The sequence below is a fragment of the Euprymna scolopes genome, chromosome 2, assembly GCF_053919585.1.
Source record: "Euprymna scolopes isolate OS-2025 chromosome 2, ASM5391958v1, whole genome shotgun sequence".
In the NCBI taxonomy this organism is placed as follows: Eukaryota; Metazoa; Mollusca; class Cephalopoda; order Sepiida; family Sepiolidae; genus Euprymna; species Euprymna scolopes.
The window spans coordinates 101,120,428-101,142,310 of record NC_136483.1 but is presented as its reverse complement, the minus strand read 5'-3'; the positions used below and the strand labels follow the sequence as shown (position 1 = coordinate 101,142,310).

Genomic DNA, 21,883 nt, shown 5'->3' with positions numbered 1-21,883 from the left:
GACCTATATATCTATAAAAACAGAGATGTGTGTGCCACAGACGATTTCTGATTGGTTAATCCAATAATCACATCTCTTAAAAAACAATCGTTTCTACGCTCTTACCTTTACCATAAAATATTATGGCTTTATTTATTGTCCATCTTGGAAGGGTTTAATTTTTTAATAACTTGTTATTTACAAATTAAAAAAATACGAAACTATTATACGAAACTAAACTACACGAAACGCGCACACACACACGTTCACTACCGTCATGTTGTTATGGCAACCAAACCCGCTGACTTACATAAACAGTAAACACACACAGTAAATGTGATTTTCTTCATTTTCTCATTTCACTCGTGGTCTTAAATTCATTTCGGGTTTGTATTACTGTACACATAGATTCGAATAAGTTGCCAAAAAACAAATATATAACAAATAAATGTTATCAAAGGCAAGATAAATTACTTTTCTACCAAACTGGATATATTTTTCGTGTTTTTATTCAATTTTAACATGTTTATTCAGCTCGAAAAGCATACAGTGTTTACCGATGTATTGGAAAATTCAAGATGGCGGCCGATTCTCTCTTTAACACGGTACGTTTGGAAAAAGGTGTAATAAATAAAAAAACGGTTAAAATACTGTTAAAAACTCGCTCAATATATGTTACCGTGACATAGGTTGACATATATTCGGCGGGTTTTTAATAGTATTTTGTATAGTTTTTTATTTATAACACCTTTTCCTAAACTTACGGTGTTAAAGAATGTGTGAGACGCCATCTTGAATTTTCCAACACATCGGTAAACACTGTATTCTTTTCGAGCTGAATAAACATGTTAAATTGAATAAAAACACGAAAAATATATCCAGTTTTTATCGGTTTTTTACCTTCTCTGCAGAAGTACAAAAAAAAACAAAAAAAAACGGAAGGTACTTTTACAGAATGTTAAACTAATCCTAACCGATGTTTTATGTTTAGTTTAGGAAAAGTCAGAAGAAACAAAAGTCATTATTGCATGAAATATACGTATTTAATTGAAGTATTGTTTATATCAATTCTTTCGAAGAAATTTAGCAATAATACCTGTAAACCAGGAAATCGGTAAAATGTCATCATGGATGAATACTTGTCTATTATAATTTCTACCCTTGACGAAAACTTAGCCATAACAAAAGAGATTTATTGTTCAGATTGTTTTTGAGATTGATTTCTAAAAAGATATTTTATAAATAAAATCGCCTTTAAAATTAAAGACTTAAATTACAATAATTGAATTTTAGCATTCTTATTTCAATATTTGGCACATAACACCTGCAAAAATGATCACAATGTCAGGATTTCATTTTATTTCAGAATCGATGGCAAATTGTGTAGATTGATATCTCATTATATTAAATACTAATATTTAACATTAGTTTATCATTTAAGCCGATAAAAAGCCCTTTTTTTTCCGAGTCATAAAAAGATTTGGAGTTTCCTAATCAACCTTTCGGGTGCAGTTGCACGCTCTCAAAATAACTAAAGTGTTGGCTTTAAAAAAATTGGTTCATTAAAACTAAACAGGTTTAGTTTTAATAAAAAAAATTTTTTTTTTTAAATCGCTTTGGTAATTAGATATGTCGTATGGTTATCCCTAATCGCTGAATAAAACCGCTAACGAGTTGAATGATTACGACATAAAATTAAACTCGGGTTCCTGAAACGGAAACTTCGTTTGTTTTTGTTTTTTTCTTATCAATATATTTACATTGTTATTTTGTTTTCATTTTCAATCATTCGAACAGTTTTCTTTTTCAAGTAATCCAAGTTACAAAATTCCCACTGTTTACTATGCTAAAATCACAATGACTAATGTATACCTATTAACCCTTATCCTTGAGTGGCCTCTGGGCCTTGATAAGTGGTGACACCCATGTAAAAAAAAATCACTCGAACAGTTTTCTTTTTATAATGTACAGTTTTAAAAGTTTAAAAACTATATAGTTTTTACTTCAGGAAAATTAATGGGTCAGTTTTTACGATGTCCCCTGTTAAAATACTATTAAAAACTCGCTCAATATATGTTACCGTGACATAGGTTGACATATATTCGGCGGGTTTTTAATAGTATTTTGTATAGTTTTTTATTTATAACACCTTTTCCCAAACTTACGGTGTTAAAGAGGGTGTGAGACGCCATCTTGAATTTTCTAACACATCGGTAAACACTATGTTTTTCGAGCTGAATAAATATATTACATTGAATAAAAACACAAAAAATATATCCAGTTAGGTAGAAAAGTAACTTGTCTTGCCTTTGGTAACATTTATTTATATATTTGTTTTTGACTATTTTTTCGAATCTATGTGTACAGTAATACAAACCCACGATATGAATACTCACGTTGTTATATATATATATATATATATATATATATATATATATATATATATATAAATGAGATTATAGCAGTTAAAAAACATTTTTAAAACACACACCTTTTTCAAAGTGATCAGAAATCATATAAAAGTAAAAAGGGTACATTTTTACTTACTTTCCAACTTAATCACCTTTAACGTGACTTTTACAGTTTTTTTTTTAAATGGAATTCATTTACCGATACAAAAGAAATGATAAGTAAATAAATCCATAAATAAATATTATAAATGGTTTATTTTAATACTTGCCAGGATGCGGAGGAAAATGAATGAAGGGGGAGGGGAATAAAATAAAAACATTTTGGAAACAGAGTAAGTTTGAAAGAATCGCTTTGCACAGAAATCAATTAATGAAAAAATAAAATTAAATTTCTTTTCTTTCTTGATTTTTTTTTTAGTTTTTTATGAAAAAGGAAGTCAAAATTAAGACTATAAAAAACAATTTTTATTAAGAGCGAACCTCAGTCGTCAGGTCTGTAAAAAAAGACGTGGAATAATAAATGTTTTCTAATACAAATTGTTTTTACTTATGTGTTCATTTGTCTCTTTGAAGTTCGTTTGTTTAATATATCGGTTTGCAATATAATTTTGTCATTCTGTCAGACTCAAATTTTAAATCTATATATCTATAAAAGTGAAAGTGTGTGTGTGTCTGTGTACATTTCCCTACGAAATAACTCTGTCAATTTTTAGTCTACAGACTCGAAATTTGATATACAGGGTACTGAGATTTGGAAAAATCTATGTGATCGGTTTTTAGCCAGAAATCTGGCGATTAAGGGGTCAAAGTTCAACGATTTGACCTTTAGGAACTCTACCAAACTCCTCCGACAATTTTGGGTCTATGCACTTGAAATTTTAGATATAGGTTCCTTGGACATGGATCTAACTTAATAACTTGATTTGAGCCCAAAACTATAAATTTTAAGGGGTCATAATAGGGGTCAAAGTTTAAAAAATTACCCCCTTTTTTTTGCTCATCATACACCTCCAAACACCCGGGCAACGCCGGGCACCCATGCTAGTATATGTATATATATGTATATATGTATGTATATATATGTATATATGTATGTATATATATGTATATATGTATGTATATATATGTATATATGTATGTATATATACGTATATATGTATGTATATATACGTATATATGTATGTATATATACGTATATATGTATGTATATATACGTATATATGTATGTATATATACGTATATATGTATGTATATATGCGTATATATGTATGTATATATACGTATATATGTATGTATATATACGTATATATGTATGTATATATGCGTATATATGTATGTATATATGCGTATATATGTATGTATATATGCATATATATGTATGTATATATGCATATATATGTATGTATATATGCATATATATGTATGTATATATGCATATATATGTATGTATATATGCATATATATGTATGTATATATGCATATATATGTATGTATATATGCATATATATGTATGTATATATGTATGTATATATGCATATATATGTATGTATACATACATATAAATATATGTATATTTGTGTATATATACATATATATGTATGTATATATGCATATATATGTATGTATATATGCATATATATGTATGTATACATACATATAAATATATGTATATTTGTGTATACATACATATAAATATATGTATATATGTATGTATATATGTATATGTATGTATGTATATATACATATAAATATATGTATGTATATATGCATATATATGTATGGTATATGCATATATATGTATGTATATATACATATAAATATATGTATGTATATATGCATATATATGTATGGTATATGCATATATATGTATGTATATATACATATAAATATATGTATATATGTATGTATATATGCATATATATGTATGTATATATACATATAAATATATGTATATATGTATATATATGTATGTATATATACATATAAATATATGTATGTATATATACATATAAATATATGTATATATGTATATATATGTATGTATATATACATATAAATATATGTATGTATATATACATATAAATATATGTATATATGTATATATATGTATGTATATATACATATATATATATATGTATGTATATATACATATAAATATATGTATGTATATATATATATATGGGCAATTCCGAGCATCCAGTCTAGTATAATATAAAGTAAAGTTAGTTCATCTCCTATATTGATTGTTAATAGCTTTCGTAACACATTATGCCAATTAAATATCCTTTCTCATAATGAGGTGACAATCGGACAATGTACTTTTAATGGAAAACTTAACAGTACTAAAGTCTATGAGCAAAATTTTTTTCTTCTTCCATCTGTTGATTTGCATCAATATTTATTGCTTTTGTTTGCAGAAGAATATTGTCTGTGATATCTGATTCTGCAGCAGATCGTCAGAGGCTTTCGTCATAATCCATTAATTATGGCTTTGACAATGACTTTGTGCTGCAGAAAGGAGATGCAATCAGATGGAGAGATATTACACAGAGATAAATTGATTGGCTACACATGAACTGCAAAACTGAGAGAGTATATGAAATTAGATAGATGAACATAGGAAACTATCATCATCATCATCGCTTTCATTCAGTCTCGAAAGACAATGGATACCCTCTGTAAGGGTGGCTAATTGTAAGGTAAGAGTTACCCAATTCCCAAGTGCACTTCTTCTGAATCAGCACTGCTTGAGTCCAGTAGCAAGGAGATCGCAGAACGACTGGAAGCAATGCAGAGATAAGCAGAGAGCACATACAGCACCTGGAATTCCCAAATAGTCACTTATTTAGTACTGATCAAGTTCAACGTTGCTTGGAAACTATATAAATACTAGCAGTTCAGCCCAGCTTTGTTTGGGCACTATGGTCTGTTCATAACTTGCCCTATGTGTGAATACCGTTTATGTAAAATTTCAAATGTTTAGACGAAAAATTGTGTGAGTAATTTCTTAGAGACCACAGAAGTAATTCTTTTTTACACTTTGATCCCAATTTTGACCCTTTAACAATTATTGTTTTGGTCTCAAATCAAAATACAAAATTTGACCCATGTCCAAGTTACCTACATCTAAAATTTCAAGTCTTTAGACCCAAAATTGGCGGAGGAATTTGGTAGAATTCGCAAAAGTCAACTTTTTCAACTTTGACCTTTTGGCAGCCAAATTTTCGCCCCAAAACTTATTAAAATGCTTGCCGCAAGTTTGAATACCAGTTATGTAAAATTTCAAACATTTAGACCCAAAATTGGCTGAATAGTTTGCTAGAGACGGCAAAGGTTAAATCTTTTGAACTTTGACCCCTTGGCAGCTCAAATTTTCAACCCAAACCGATTTTGGCAGGGGAGGGCATAGATTGAAGCTCAGACGAGCACTTGCCATAAAAATAATGATAGAGCAGAGACAGGCTTGCAATGTCTTTTCTGTGGGAAAGGGATTTGCAGGGAGGAGAAAAGAGCATCACCTACTAGGTTTTGAAGCTTGCTTTGAACAAGGCAGGATAGGTGCTCCAAGCAGTTCCTGACCAGATGTAGAAATACTACTTCATTTTAGGATGTATCTGGCTCTTATACAGGTAGAGAATTGCATCAGGAGTGAGATACTTTTGACGTGGTAGAATGGTGACCTTGGAAACAGATTTGTTGTAAGTCTTCCATTTGAAATCAGAAGCTCATAGTATCAACACTGGCGTCCCTTGGGTTTCCATCCAACTCTCTTCTTGATCTTCATCAATGATCTCCCAAATCACATTCTTAGATCATTTGTAGAAATTTATGCAGACAACACTTCAGATGCTGGCAATGACCAAGATATTTCTGATTCTCTCTCTTCTGATCTTAAGTATGTGGTACAATGGGGAAAAAGGTGGCTGTTTAATTTTAATGCATCTAAAACCATCATAATCGCTCTGACCCCCATTAGGCTCCAATTGAAATGAATGGCTCTCATCTTGGGGAAGCATCATGTCTTGACAAGCTTCTGGAACTGACCTTCACTCCTGATCTGAAATGGAACACATACATCAAATCTGTTGCCAAGATTGCTGGAAAAATGGTTGGATCATTCTACCGCTCCAGTAGGTATCAATCCTCTATCTGTATAATGGCTAAATACATCCTAAAATGAATACTGTTGCTACATCTGGGCAGGAGCTGCTCAGCGCTCCCTATCCTGCCTTGATCTTGGCAACAGATTTGATGTATGTGTTCCATAGAGTTCAAAACCAGTTTCGAAACCTAGGGGGTGATGCTCTTTCCTCTTCCCTGCAGCCTCTTTCCCACAGAAGAGATGTTGCAAGCCTGTCTCTGCTCTATCATTATTTTTATGGCAAGTGCTTGTCGCTCGTCTGTGCTTCAATCTATGGTCCCTCCTTGCCAAACTTTCACAAAAACACTCAACTAGCTACATCCACCATCAATAATTTACATCACTCTCTCTCTCTCTCTCTCTCTCTCTCTCTCTCTCTCTCTCTCTCTGTGCCTAAATGCAGCTTCCATGAATAAAGCTTCTTTCCTAAAACTGCCTGCATATGGAACTGTTTCACTTATATTTTTATATAAAAAGCACTTTGTGTATGTCTCTGAATTCGTTTCTTATTGACTATTAAACAATAGGGTTGTTTTTTAAAAATTACACAAATGTACTTTGTTTCTGGGAGTGTTCTTAGATAGATGTTGTATTGAAATACCTCCAATAAGTATAAAAAATCAGTGATTGAAAAGTCCAGTTAAAGAAGGAACAGCCCGACTTTGACCAATGTTAACAACCTTACACAGCATAACATCACAAGTGCATTTGAGGAGAGGCCAGCATATAAAAGCAAGACTGTGTTTTTTGATAAGACAGAGGTACATTTGAAATGAATATTTTTTGTTTTAAAGCACAATTGAACCACGATACTTGACTTTTGCGTTTTAAAATTTAATTCAAGCCATTACATGAAAATAATTTTATAAAATCACCAGTAGTTTCTCTACAGTGCAACGTAGACTATAATGTATTGTGAACTAAGCCACTGCGGAAAGACATGTGAAGATTCTTCCTAGTGCATTTTAAACTTTAATTCACTACTGGGCAGCATGTTAAGTTTCCTCCAAGTCCACTGCTATGAGTCCAAGACTAGGGAAGCCAATCAATCAATTTGATTTAAAAATGGGCGATTTCACTAACAAAAAGTGTAGGAGAGTGGAACATTCGTTGATCATCATTCAATCCCGGGTAACATCAGGTTTCCCTGCTAGTAGCCACATTGATGAATTGTAGTACAAAAAAACAGTACTGTATGTGGATGACTACATATATTTTAAGACCCCACCCCCCACCCCATCTTTTGGTAGAGCACTGTCATAAATAAATCTCACATGCTACTTAAATGGCTATAAATGCGAGGCTCGCTGTTCGTGAATAAAAACAAGAAGCTCAAGCACTATAAAGTGGTGGGCGAATGTTTATTTGAAATGGACATTTGTTGAGGTCATTTACGAGCGATACTTCCATGGGTTAATGGGTAGAACTGCTGACTATCAATGCGATGGTTGTAGGTTCAATCCTCAGCTAGCCACACTGATGAGTGGTGATACATCGAAACAGTAATGCATGTGAATGACTATATTTATATATGTTTTTATTACCGTTTTTTAGTCTGTTTAGTTACATATGTTTCCACTATCAAAATCAAATTAACAGTCCGATAGTTTAATTAAACTTTGCAAAGTCTGATGAAACTATCGGATCCTAAATTTTATTCCAGTAGTGGAAACATATGTAGCTAAACAGACACAAAAACGGTAATAAAAACATTTTGTTTTATAGTAGAATTGAGCACTTTTTCAGGTTTTTTACCATTTATTCATATATATATATATATATATATATATATATATATATATATATATATATATATATATATATATATATATATAAAGTTAGTTTTCCCTCTACAGTGGTGCTTAATAGCTGTCGTAACAAAAGGTGTATATATGGATCTGTGTATATTTTTAATTTTTACTTCGAATAGATGCAAATACCGGATCGTTTGAAAATGTTTTGAAAACTTGAAGATTGTGTTCTATATGCATAAACAATTCAACAATACCAAATAAAAACAAAATTGGTTAGTCAGAATCAAACTTTGATTCATCAGCTTAAACGCGTATTACTGTACTGTTTCCATTTTCTGGAGAACTTCAATAAACAAGTGAACCGCAACAACAAGTTTCCTTTTTTCTTTGAAAGCATTTCTTTTCAGATTGACAGCATATGTCAAATATTATGCAGTACGAGATGATCATCACTAATACACATTATCAGACAGGTGCCAAGTCATATTATTTGGTCAACTTGCTTTGTGACTGATTATTTGTATAATTCAGACTACTGTTCTCATATTGAGTATTATTTTCACAACGTTTCAGTCGATGTAACCTCCGACCTTCGTCAGGTGCATCTGGATTAACTCTGAATTATTTCTATCGAACTCTGGAATTTTTCTGTCAAATTCAAGAATCTGCACGGAATTTCGAATGTAAAGCTTTATTTAATTCATAGAGGTAGCATGCTCTCATTCCATCAGTTAGTCATGATTAGGGAGAAGTCCTAAGTAATTCCCAATTGTATTTTTAAATGTCGTCTGCACTGAGGATTGAACCTTTAAACTCTAAAAAAAAAAGTGTGACTTTTAACTGAATTTTACCAAGTATTTCATCTACTATGCCATGGGTTCTTATGAAAACAAGATGAGAATGGTAGTCTGAAAATTCCAAATAATACGATTGCTTGGCAACCTTCATTCATCTTTTCGTGCTTCTACATGTTTAAGAATTATAGATTGAATCTGATCTGAAATTGATATAGCCTATTTTACAGCCTCCTTCGGTATCCATTATACGAAACATGGACCCTTCATCTAGTTTCCTAGATATTTACACTATTCATTCCTTTTTCAAGTTGACTTGTTTGTGTCTCTTGCTGATTTACTTATCCGAGCATTTCAGGATATCCTCTCGACCAATCAGACCTTTGTATTCTCAGCCCTATTTGCTAATATTTGTCTGTGTTTTCTCAATATTCTACTTGACATATATTTGGTTTCCTTTTCCATTTACAGAGGAGCGAAAAGGTACAACACTGGTAGAACTGACGAAAATCGAAGGATGTACTCTCGGGCTAACAATATCAGGTAAATATCTATTTGTTGTATATTGGCACGAAAGCCGGTCTTACTGTTCACAACCCCAAATATAGTCCTACTAATCACAGCACTGAATATGTTCCGACTGGTTATGGCACCATGGTTCTATTGCAGCATACATGTATACACACAAACAAGTACACCCATAAATCACTACCTGAAATTATACAGACATCGAACATATTACAAATACACACTGCAAATCAAACCTATCAAGAATTTTAACCTGTAAAATATACACATATACTATACAGTCGGACAAGGCACATGATAGTATCAAAATATAAATTCATTAAATGCTACCTTTATTGAGCACTTTTGAAAAAAAATATTACTTTTAAGTTTATTTTATTAATACACTTGAACTAATTCAAGTATATATATATATATATATATATATATATATATATAGTGAATGCTCTGTAATTACATTGAGCTTCTTAAATAAGGATTGGTATATATTATAAGAATATATATTTCCATAGAAATATATATATATATATATATATATATGTATATATGGCATATTAATTGCGTTGACACACCGGTTCTCGTCAGATCACCAAAGTTAAGCAATGTTGAGCCTGGTTAGTTCTAGATGAGTGACCATTTGGGAATTCTAGGCGCTGTATATGCTCTCCGCTTATCTTGGCATTTGTTTCCAGTCGTTCTGTACATACACTTCACTTGCCACTGGTATTTAACAATGTCAGTTCAGGAGAGGGGTGTCTGGAGATTGCGCACATACTGCCACATAATTTCATGCACGGGCACCCCTTCATGGGTATCTATAGTCTGTCAAAGACTGAAGAAACCCTCCTATTTGGTATATATGATATATGATAAACATGATATAGATGTATATGACATAGCATAGATGATGTATATATTGGAGAGAAATTTGAATGCCTACTAAACACTGTCCTCGAATGTCTAAGCTCTCTCTCCTTTATTGTTGAGCACTTTTTGAAAAAATATTGATTTGAAGTTAATTTTATCAATACATTTCATCTTGTTTAATTGTCTATAATATAAGTCTCACCTGCCTGTTTACATGTATGTATGTATGTATGTTTGTATGTCTGCCTAAAACTTTCGACAGTGGCGACGGATATTCACAAGATTGGTATTGTTGGAGCTCGACCCTTCGGATGACAAATATTGAAAAATTGGCTAAAAACATTAATTCCTTCACCTTCAACTGGGCACTTTTCTACAAGGAGGGGTCGCTTTTTTGGCCGCCGATATTTTCGAAAGTAATCTCCTCTTTTCAATTGACTAGCCTTAATTTAAACTTTTGCCACTTCCGGTTTGGCAATGGACGCAATGGCAAAGATGTCATTTTTTTTTTCCTATTCTTTTCCTCCTTCGCAGTACAGGTTTGAGCCTGCTTGCCTACTACCACATTTTCTTTTTTTTTGCTCAACACACACCTCCAAACACCCAGGCAACGCCAGGTACCCAGGCTAGTATATATATATATATATATATATATATATATATATATATAAAGTGGAGTGGCAGCCTCTGTTCAGTCTTGAACCCCCTTCATATGTAATTACGAGGCAAGGGTTACATAATCTCCAACTACACCTCTCCTGAAACAATTATGAGATAATGGAGAGCGCTTTCAACACCTGGAATTCCCAAATGGTCACCCAATTTAGTACTGATTAGGCTCAGTGTTGCTTAACTTTGGTGATCTATCAGGAACTGGTGTATCGACATGATTATGCCATATATATATATATATATATATATATATATATATAAGAGAAAAAAATTAAAACTAAGTTGAACTTTATAATCAAAATTTATTGTTCGACTGAATATTCAAAAAAACAATTTACAAAGTCCTTATTCCGCAGAGTTTCAAAGAATGCTATTCTTATTATTCTTCTAATCAGAGGACATAAAGAAATCAGCAAATTATATTTGTAGCAATACTAGAGTTTGCTAGTTAAGGCATTAACTGAAACCGCAATTTATTGTAGTTATAAATTGCCAAATAAAAAAATTAAAAAATATTGGATATGTAAAAAACTAATATAAAAACAAAACGCGCATAATATTTCAGCTTGAATGAAACTCCTCTAGAGTTGATCCAAAATGCAAAATAGTTCCTTAAATAGAATGTATTCCAAAATAAGTCCAGCGTGATGATGCATATAATCCGATTGGAAAATTTTCAAAAATCCGATTTGAAAGTTTACAAAACAGCTGAAATAATGAAAATTGTTTTTTTCTGGGCAGTGCAGTAGTCCAAAGAGAAGTCTGTCCCTAGTCAAATGGGAACTAATAGTAAGAAGAGAGAAATCCAAAATGAGAACCTTCATCCTCGGCTTAAAAAAAAAGTCTATATATATATATATAGAGAGAGAGAGAGAGGGAGAGAGAGAGAGAGAACAGACGATGTGATTCCATTTCCTTTTGATGAACACCGGTTTTCTTGTTTTGTTGCTGACTATCTACTAGTTGGTCAATTGTGTACAAATCCCAGGAAGGATAGGAGCCTGCTATCATGTCTGAAAGTGACACAGTGTTCAACAAGTGAGATAGGAGATGCGCTGCTTTACAACTCCTGCTCTTTACTGATTCAAGTTATGACAACAGCACCCTCAAAATGCATCGCTGGATCGTCAGGAATAATAGGGACATGCACAGGGTGATGAAAACAAAGTTTACGGCCACAGTTATGCTCTTTGGTGTCGTTTCAATTTAGGGCCACATCATGCCACCTCACATCTTCAAAGTCTGCTTGAAAGTCAACACCAATGGTCATACATCAAAAACATCATCAACATAACCTCTAACAACACCAAAGCAGGCCTGATCACCGCCATCCACCAAGTGTTCGCCGAGCTCCCGCCGACACTTGTGGAAAAGGAATGCTCCAAGTTCCGGACCCGTATCGAGGTGGTTGTTGAAGTTGAAGGCGGCTTTTTCAATAAAAGTTTTAAACTAAAGCTGTACTGTTGTTTTCTTTTATCGTTCCACACCCTGTACATGTATTTATTTATATGATGAAGTTTATGCTATTAATCTATTTTGATGTGTCTTTTATGTTTTCTATTGATTTTTATTTGACAAACAAAACAACTCTGAGCGAAAACAAATTATCTTACTAATATATTCTTCTGCAATTTTCTACGTCTAATAAAGTTCTTGTTTGGCTATGAAGAAAATACACCGATGACAACAGCAAGAAAAAAAAATAAATAAAACTTGGCAGGTTGTAGTATGTCTGGGAAAACGTATTGGGAAACAAAATTGGAATTGCAATAAATGTGTGATTCCCATATATATATATATATATATATATATATATATATATATATATATATATATATATACTAGCATGGGCGCCCGGCGTTGCCCGGGTGTTTGGATGTGTATGTTGAGCAAAAAAAAAAAAGTGGTAGTAGAAAGGCAGGCTCGAACCCGTACCGCAAAGGAGGAAAAGAACGGAGTAAAACCTAACGTTTATGCTGTTACGACCACCGCCAAACCGGAAGCGACATTTTTTTAAATTAAGGCTAGACAATCTAAAGGAGAGGATAACTTTCAAAAATATCGGCGAAAAAAGTGAACCCCCACCCCGGTAGAAAAGTGCCTAGTTGAAGGGAAAGATATTAATGTTTTTAGCCAATTTTTCGATATTTGTCGTATGAAAGATCGAACTTTAAAACGATACTGATCTTTATAAAATCCGTCGCCTCTATTGAAAGTTTAAGGCAGATATGCAAACAGACATACATGCATACATTTATATATTGGTAACTAAAAATTTTCAACCCAAACTGATGAAAAAGCTTGCCCTATCTCTGAATACCCATTATACAAAATTTCAAATATTTAGACCAGAAATTGTCTGAGTAATTTGGAAGTGACCGCAGAGGTCAATTTTTTTTAATATTGACCCCTATTATGACCCCTTAAAATTTATTGTTTTTGGCTCAAATCAAGTTATTAAGTTAGATCCATGTCCAAGGAACCTATATCTAAAATTTCAAGTGCATAGACCCAAAATTGTCGGAGGAGTTTGGTAGAGTTCTCAAAGGTCAAATCGTTGAACTTTGACCCCTTAATCGCCAAGTTTCTGGCCGGAAACCGATCACATCGATTTTCCGAAATCTCAATAACCTGTATATCAAATTTCGAGTCTGTAGACTAAAAATTGACAGTTATTGCGTAGAGAAATGTACACAGACATACAGACACACAGACACGTTCACCTTTATAGATATAACTTATAATAAACTAGCAGGGAGACCCGACGTTGCCCGGCACAACGAATATTTCACACTCCAATAATTTTTTTTTTTATTCTCATCGAAATCCGTTAAATCGCCCGGGAGGAAGCTTCACATGCCTCCATGCAGTAACTTAGTCCAAAATATGTTATTCTACATTGCATTCTAGAGAACTTACTGTTTCTTTTATAAAAAATATTTTATATAAACTTTGTTTTGGTTTTTAAATGGCGCTCGCCCAGTTTAAACAATTATGAATATGTCATTTTATTTTCTGTTTTTAATAAAAAAAAAAAGTTCCATGAAAAACTTTCCCGTTTTCATTATTTAAATCGAAATATTTCTAATTAAACAATTATGGATATATGTTCTCTTTCGCTTTTTTTTTTATTTATTTATTTATTTATTTTTTTTTTTACTTTTTTTCATAGTTCTTTCCAGAAGTTTATCTAGTTTAATATTTTGTTATTTATTTCTAACTTCGGCCATAGTTTAAAATACTGATTTCTTCCTTACAATTTAATGGCAGGTGCTGAAATAAAACGGCGTCTCCAGTTTCGGCGATAAAGTGTAGAACTGGTGATTCGTATTTTGGCACGCCAGGACGCCAAAAAGTACGCCATGGACCAAATTTCATTCCGTCATAAAAACAACTTTCTACAGAAAAAAACCCTTATTTTTACACTTTTATCTCGCGAATAAACATGAAATTATATATTAAAAACCGCGTTTATTATTTTTAATATCCAACAACGGAGTCAATATTTTCGATTGTAAAACAAAACTAATTTTTTTGATAAATCTCTGTTTGGCATACTCATGAATTATTTTTTTCTAAAGAATAAAATTGAATAAAGTTTATTTTTACAAGAATGTTCAGACATTTACCTAGCGAATAAACATAAAAATATGTAGGAAAAACCGCGTTTATTATTTTTTAAAAAAAAAAAATCCAAATTATACATCGGTTATGAAGTTGGCTTTTTTTTTTCTTGAACGAATACCTATTTAAAAAAATAAAAAAAAAATAAGTGTCTTCAAAAAGTGTGTAACCATCTTCTCGTTTTAAATTTATATGTTTTTATAAACAAAACTAATAAAGATATTATGAATGACGATGTAAATGTATAAATAAATATTAATAAGAAGAGGCGATAAGTAGTAAAAATGGATTCCTCTGAACTCTATAAAGATGGCAGATTTGTAAATGGCGCATAATTTCTTTTTTTTTTTTTTTTTTTTTGAGACAAGAACGAGTGACAAAGGTAAGAAAGACATTTTTTGATAACATGAATAGGTTAGCTTAATTAATCTGGAACCCCCCTCCCCAAAAAAAAAAAAAAAAAAACTAGGTCCAATATCTGGAACATTTTTATTCTTGTGTTTAAGAGAGATGGTGTTTGATCAACACTGCTGGGGAGCCATAATTTAATATACTGTTTTGTTTTTAAATCCCCGAAACAGTGTTTCGTGGTAAACAACTGATGATCCCTGAAATAATATCGGGACTATTGTGAATTTGTGAAAGCAAATTGATCCAGTGATTGCAGGAAATTAATTGATTTACTGGCAATATATTTTTCCAATGAAGGACTAAAAACAATTTTCTTTTTGTATATAGTTTTTAAGGTAAAATATGTGTGTGTGTGTGTGTGTGTGTGTGTGTGTGTGTGTGTGTGTGTGTGTGTGTGTGTTTTGGTTATTTTATTAACCTATTTTGCTGTGTCTTTGATGTACATTTATTTGAAAGACAAGAACAACAGGTAATAATTATCCGGTGTTGATCCGCTACCCTTCCCCCTCCCCCTCTTCATCCAAAATGGCTGACTTGACAGAAAACAAGTTATTACCATCATCTCATAATTGGTTGTTCTTTCTGGAAAGATCTACGTCCAATAAAATACTTGTCAGACACTGTATGGCAAAGAGGAAAAGAAAAGCAATAAAAAATATTTCATACTGGTCGTGGGAGCCTGGGAAGATCTGAGTCTTGTCAATACTAATTGAGGCCAGTGAGAAGGCCATGTCTTCCCAGGGATCGAGAGTGGGAATGAGGGGGGGGGGGGCTTTAAGAGAAGAATGTCAATAGATCTTCTCTCTCTCTCTCTCTCTCTCTCTCTCTCTCTCTCTCTCTCTCTTTGAATCGAGTACATTGTGATATCATAATATACCTCCGTCTCTTTCTTATCCTCCTTCTTCCTCTCCCTTTATTTTCACCTTATCTTTCTTTCCCCTCCCTTGCTCCTCCTGTTTCTTTCTCCCGCCCCATCTCTCTATTTCTCATTTCCCTTCTCCCTTTATCCCCTTTCCTCTCCTCTCTTTATTCTCTTTTCTTTCTTACCTCTCCTTTCTCTTGTCTCTCTCTCTCTCTCTCTCTCTCTCTCTCTCTCTCTCTCCCTTCTCTTGCTTGTCTATGCCCTTTTTTTAATTTTCTTGTTTTCTCTTGCTCTCTCTCCTCTTTCCTCCTTTCCTCTTTCTTTTCTTTCATCTCCTTCTCTCTTTCTTCCCTCCCTCTTTTTCTTCTTTCCTCTCCTTCTCTATACCCTCTTTTTCTCTCTCTTTTATTTGCCCTTTCTACCACAATCAAAAACATTAACATACATGCAAAGTGTGCACGATAACAAGCAAGCAAGATAATAACCAACATCCTCAGCGTTTTAGTATTATCTTATTTGCTTCATTCATTTTAAACAACTTCTCATTTTTTTTTTTTTTTTTTTTTTTTTTTTTTACAAAGGCATCACCACATTATCAAGGCCCAGAGGCCACTCAAGGATAAGGGTTAAAGAGTGTACAGTAGAAGTTGGTCAATATAGTAATCATTAGTAATGAAAATTTGGTAAATTTAATAACTTATATGGAACGGCTCATCAAGAACTTATTTACCTTAGACTTGAACACAACCATATTGTAGTCAGCCGGAAAGCAGGAAAACGGAAGACAATTCCACAGGCGTGCAGTTCTAAGAAAGAAGCTTTGTTCATGGAATCTATGTTTAGGTTTAGGCACAGATAAAGAGTGGGGGAAATTATTGATAGTGTTTACAGCTAGACGAGTGTTTCTTGTGAAAGTTTGGCGAGGGGGGACCATAGATTGAAGCTCAGTTGAACACTTTCCATGAAAATAAAATTTGTGCAATGTATTGAGCTTTGTTATGATAAGGTGCAGCAAACTAAGTGTTATGGTATCCTTTTGATGCATTGTTGGTTAATTAGTATTTAATGCAAAAATGAGCACAAATTTAATAATATTTAATTATCAATTTGGCATAAAGAACTGTTTTTTACCATTTTTGACAGTTTAGTGTTATAGTATAATAGAACCCCAGGATACGGTGGCCCTAGGATACGTTTTTTTTTTATTTTTTTTTAAACTTACAATGTGGAATACAATGTTTTTCCGGCTCCTGGTTACGGTATCTGCCTCGCCTTACGGTGTTATTTATTTGATTATTTACATATATATTATATACTGTACTGTATTTTGCTATTAATTTTTAATGCCGTATCCCGGGGTTCTACTGTCATCTTAAGAGATCCCAGAATACGATTTAGGGCATTTAGGTTCATTCTCTGATAAATTTAATAAATTCAGTAATTGCTTTCCCTAGTCCCTAATGGAACTCTTTTAAAATGAAAACAAATAATTTACCTTGGTATGCTAAACTGCACTTGTGTCAAATATATTTATTAAAATAATGTTTGTTTTACTGGGAATTACCTTTCGCTTTGGTTTCATATTGGTATGTCTTCAAGCACCTGGCCATAATCACCTTGGCACATCAGTTGGTTTCTGCTAGGTCAACGGAACTAGTTGTGAGGTGGGGGTGGGTGGGAAGAATGTGTGCATCTTGTCCATACTAATTGAGGTTAACGAGAAGGCCATGTCTTCCCAGGAGTCGAGGAGATTGGGTTGGAGGCAAGAATGGAGTTTGAGAAGGAGGGGTCTCCAAAGGTAAATTGAGAGTAGAAAGTAGACTTTGGGTTTACTTTCTACTGCAACTTCCGCTCCCTTATTATGTCTTTTAGTCCTCACATTCCATGAGTAATGTTTTTGAAAAATGGGGAACAATTACTGTTTTCTGGATTAGAATCTTTCCATCTAACATTGACTAGTTTTTGACCTTCAAGTAATATATATATATATATATATATATATATATATATATATATATATATATACACACACACATTTTTTTAAGTTCCTTGCATTAAGTAGCTTCATGCCTTGTCTGGAGCGATTTCCATTAAAAAAAAAATAGAATTGGCATACTCTGATGTTGAACTGTGGCTGGCGTGATGATCCTCAATTCGGATCAAGCACATTGGAAGTGGCTCCAACTTGCCTCATCACCATAAAACGGTCTGGCTTTGCTTGACGTGTCCTTTGAAAATTAAGGAAATGTCAAATTATAGGTTGTGAGCAAGGATCGAACTCACAACCTATGAAAAATAGAATGACTGGTTATTGCACTGCAATAAGGAAATCCACAATAATAAGAAAAAAGTGAACGCACGAAATAAGTGTATAAAAAAATTGAGTTTATTTAATGTCTGAAATTTAATGACTGAAAGTCCCCCCCCCCAAAAAAAAGAGAGAGAGAGTGAGAAACGATAGAAGTGAGAGAAAGCATCCAGGGTTTTATGAGTTGCATTATGTTTTATTCTTTTTATGGAAATCGCTCCAGACAAAGCATGAAGCCACCGGATGTAAAGAGCTAAAAAATATTTTACAGTGAAAAAATCAACCAATAAGTGTTTGATGCATAGATTCTGACCAAGAAGACAGCGATTCTTTCAACTTTTGTCAGAAACAGTAGTCCGAATAATCCAAATAACACCAAAACAACTATAATATTAAATTGGTTTTAACGCCAATAAATAGTTAAAGCAAAATAAATATTTTTTTTTTAAATCGTAAAAAGAAACGTGCAGTTTAATTGAAATAATAAAACAAATATTTTCATTTAGGAGTAATAGTACTCTCGTTCTTGTTTGTAACATGAAAATTACAGATATTTTTCTCATAGCATTTTTATTTGCATATTATATACCAAACTGTTTTTTACACCAATACATAGTTAAAACAAAATAAATTGTCTTGGATTGTGAAAATAATTTCTGATGCTGTTGATAATGTTTACCTATTTATTTATTATCGATTATGTTTGAATTCATATTTTGAAACATGACGTTAATCATAAATCTATGATATCACACCAGAATTATTTCATAAAACTATCTTATTTTAACCCTTTACCGTCAGAATTTTTCCTGCAATAAATAATTTTTTTAATCATGAAGCCCGCACGTGACGAAAGTTGGCATGCAACTGACGCACGAACATAAACAAACCTCCATTCACTTGTTGAACCAGGCATAGACCTGTATTTTGAAGACCAGTTGGGCTGACAAGTCATAAGAGCAAGAAATATTTCTTATACAGGTGCATTTTTTGAAAGGCGACTTGAAAGTATGATTTGGCGGTAAAGGGTTAAGCTCTATTTATGTATACTATTTGTAGTGTGTCCTACCTACGGATAATAATGAATTCCTCCACTTATTATAAAGACCAAGAAAATATCTGTTTTAGTGGTTATCACAGGTTATGTTCGAGTCTTGCACTCGTGCTAGTCACACTGACGTATGATACCATCACTCTTCACTTGTTGCATTTACTTTTCTGTTCAATATATTTTGTCTCCACGAATTACCGAGTTGTGTCTTTCTTCCGGACCCTTCTGGGGCCGCAGCAATAATAAAATCCAAATTAGGTCAGTTGATAGAACCTCAGAATGAAGACCTCTTTTTCCATGGTCATGGGATCCGCTTTATTTGTTGGGAATTTATCCGTCTTCTATTCTATAAAAAAAATAACTTTGTATGTGTGTGAGTTTGTTCCCCATGGACTCCGAAACAGCATGGCCGATTTTTAAAAAAATTTCACGCAAATGTACTTTATGTATCTGGCAGTGTTCTTCGATAGGTTTTGCACAGGAATGTCTTTGATAAGTATCAATAATCAAAAGAAAGTCCGATGAAAGAAGGAACAAGCGATTTTAACAAAAGTCAACACATTATGCAGCATAAAAACACAAGTGCATTTGAGAAGTGTTATTATCACACAAGCCAAAAGGCCCGCCATATAAAATCAACAGTAGGTTCTTTGATATGAGAGGGGTGCGTTCGAAATTAAAGTTTCTGTTTAGAGCACAATTGAACTATGATGATTAACTTTTGCATTTTAAACTTTAATTCAAGCCTTAATTTATAAAAATAATTTTATCAAATCAACAGTAGGTTCTCTACAGTGCAATGTGAACTAATTGACTGCAAGGAGGCACATGACGCTTCCTCTCACTGCACCACGATGGGTCCCCAGCTAGAGCAGGCAATCAATCAATTTGATTGAAAAAATAGTTATTTCACTGATTTGATAGCAATAAAAATATGGGAGTGTAAAACATTCGTTGATTATCATTTAATCCCGGGCAACGTCAGCTCTCCCTTTTAGTTTACTATTAATTTAATATTCTCCATTTCTAAACGTAGTTAAAATCTCTGATATTTCGAAATGAAACAGATTTAGCTATGTGTTTATACGTTTTAAAAAGATCGTAACCAATGGACACAATCTCTATTTTATTTTAAAAGGTGTAAAGTTGGATTTTTTTTTTTTTTATCTGAACGACATTAGATTTATTACAATCATTATATTGGCTGATCAGACGATCTCTTTTTTTTTTTTTTTAATTAAATGTATCTGAATGGTGATAACATACGTACCAATATAAAAAGGTTTAGCGTAATATATGCAGATTGTGTGCTTTTTGTATTTTTTTTTTACTCGTTAGTACCAGACAATAGCGTCTCTGGACAGTTTTATCCTCATATAACAATGTGTCTCGGTATTATCGCAGACTTTTGATAACTTTTGATGTTATCTTGTTTTCTTTGATAAAAAGAGTTCAACATAGCCACGAAAGGCCAGTCACAAAAAGCTGTTCAAAAGAGAGGACGCAACACGCTTTCAACAGAGGTCTCCTTCCCAGCTACTAGTAGGTAAAAGGAAGAACGAAACTTTGGTAAACTTCGATGACACAAATACACGGAAAAAATAAGGCAAACATACGTACACACACTTCTTACAAACTAATTCCTTTTATCTAATTGCACACACATACACACACACACACACACACACACACACACAATTTAACTGTCTGAACGTATGCCCACCAATGCAATGCACATTTCACTCCTACAAAATAAAAAACAGAAAAAAAAAGGCTTCCATACCTTGTGGTCCTGGATATGACCTTAAACTATATCCGATGGTGAAGCCCCAGCTTTGGGAAGTGTGGAGCCACCCTTTAATTTCCATTGCTCTGACCCAGAGTGGTAGTACCTGTTAGGGTCCCAACTAATTGTTAAATAGGAACCAACTTGAAAAAAATATATATTCTATTAAAAAATTTTTTCTTCAAAATCACTGGATTCGGTTTTAAATAACCTGAAAAGGGTTGATATGCCGTAAAACAAAAGCAGTCAATCCATACCTTGTAACAATTGTAAAAGTATAAATATGCGTTTCATTAACTGTTTGAATTTCATTTCATTAATTATTATTTTTATACATTTTTAAAAACTTTTTGTAGTGTTTGCATGCAAAAATATAAATAACAAATATGTTATTAATATGTCTCAACATTTTCTTCCTTCAGGGGGTGTGGACAAGAACTGTCGACCACAAGTGTCAAACCTCAGACCTGGGAGCATTGCACACAGGTAAAAAAAAAATATTTTTTTTTTATCACATCTATATCGGGATGTTCCAGATTATTTTATAGACTTCAGAATTATTTAAAAGCAATAATTTCAATGAGTAGCTGTGTCTGTGTACTATTGAGAGGTTTGGGAGCTCTAGACCATGGATGACTGGAAATTACCAGAACATTTCAAGATAATGACCTGACCTGTTATATAACGGATGCCCC

General features: G+C 32.9%; 1 protein-coding gene across 6 annotated transcripts in view; it reads left to right on the top strand.

Moving 5' to 3' along the window:
• LOC145293376 (glutamate receptor-interacting protein 2-like) overlaps positions 1–21,883 on the top strand; it is a 535,093-nt gene that overhangs the window by 380,795 nt on the left and 132,415 nt on the right. For all 6 annotated transcript variants that reach the window (XM_080140017.1, XM_080140018.1, XM_080140016.1 and 3 more), the window contains exons 3-4: positions 9,551–9,622; positions 21,611–21,674. In XM_080140017.1, coding sequence (XP_079996143.1) covers positions 9,551–9,622; positions 21,611–21,674 — 136 coding nt within the window. The remainder of the gene's footprint in view (positions 1–9,550; positions 9,623–21,610; positions 21,675–21,883) is intronic.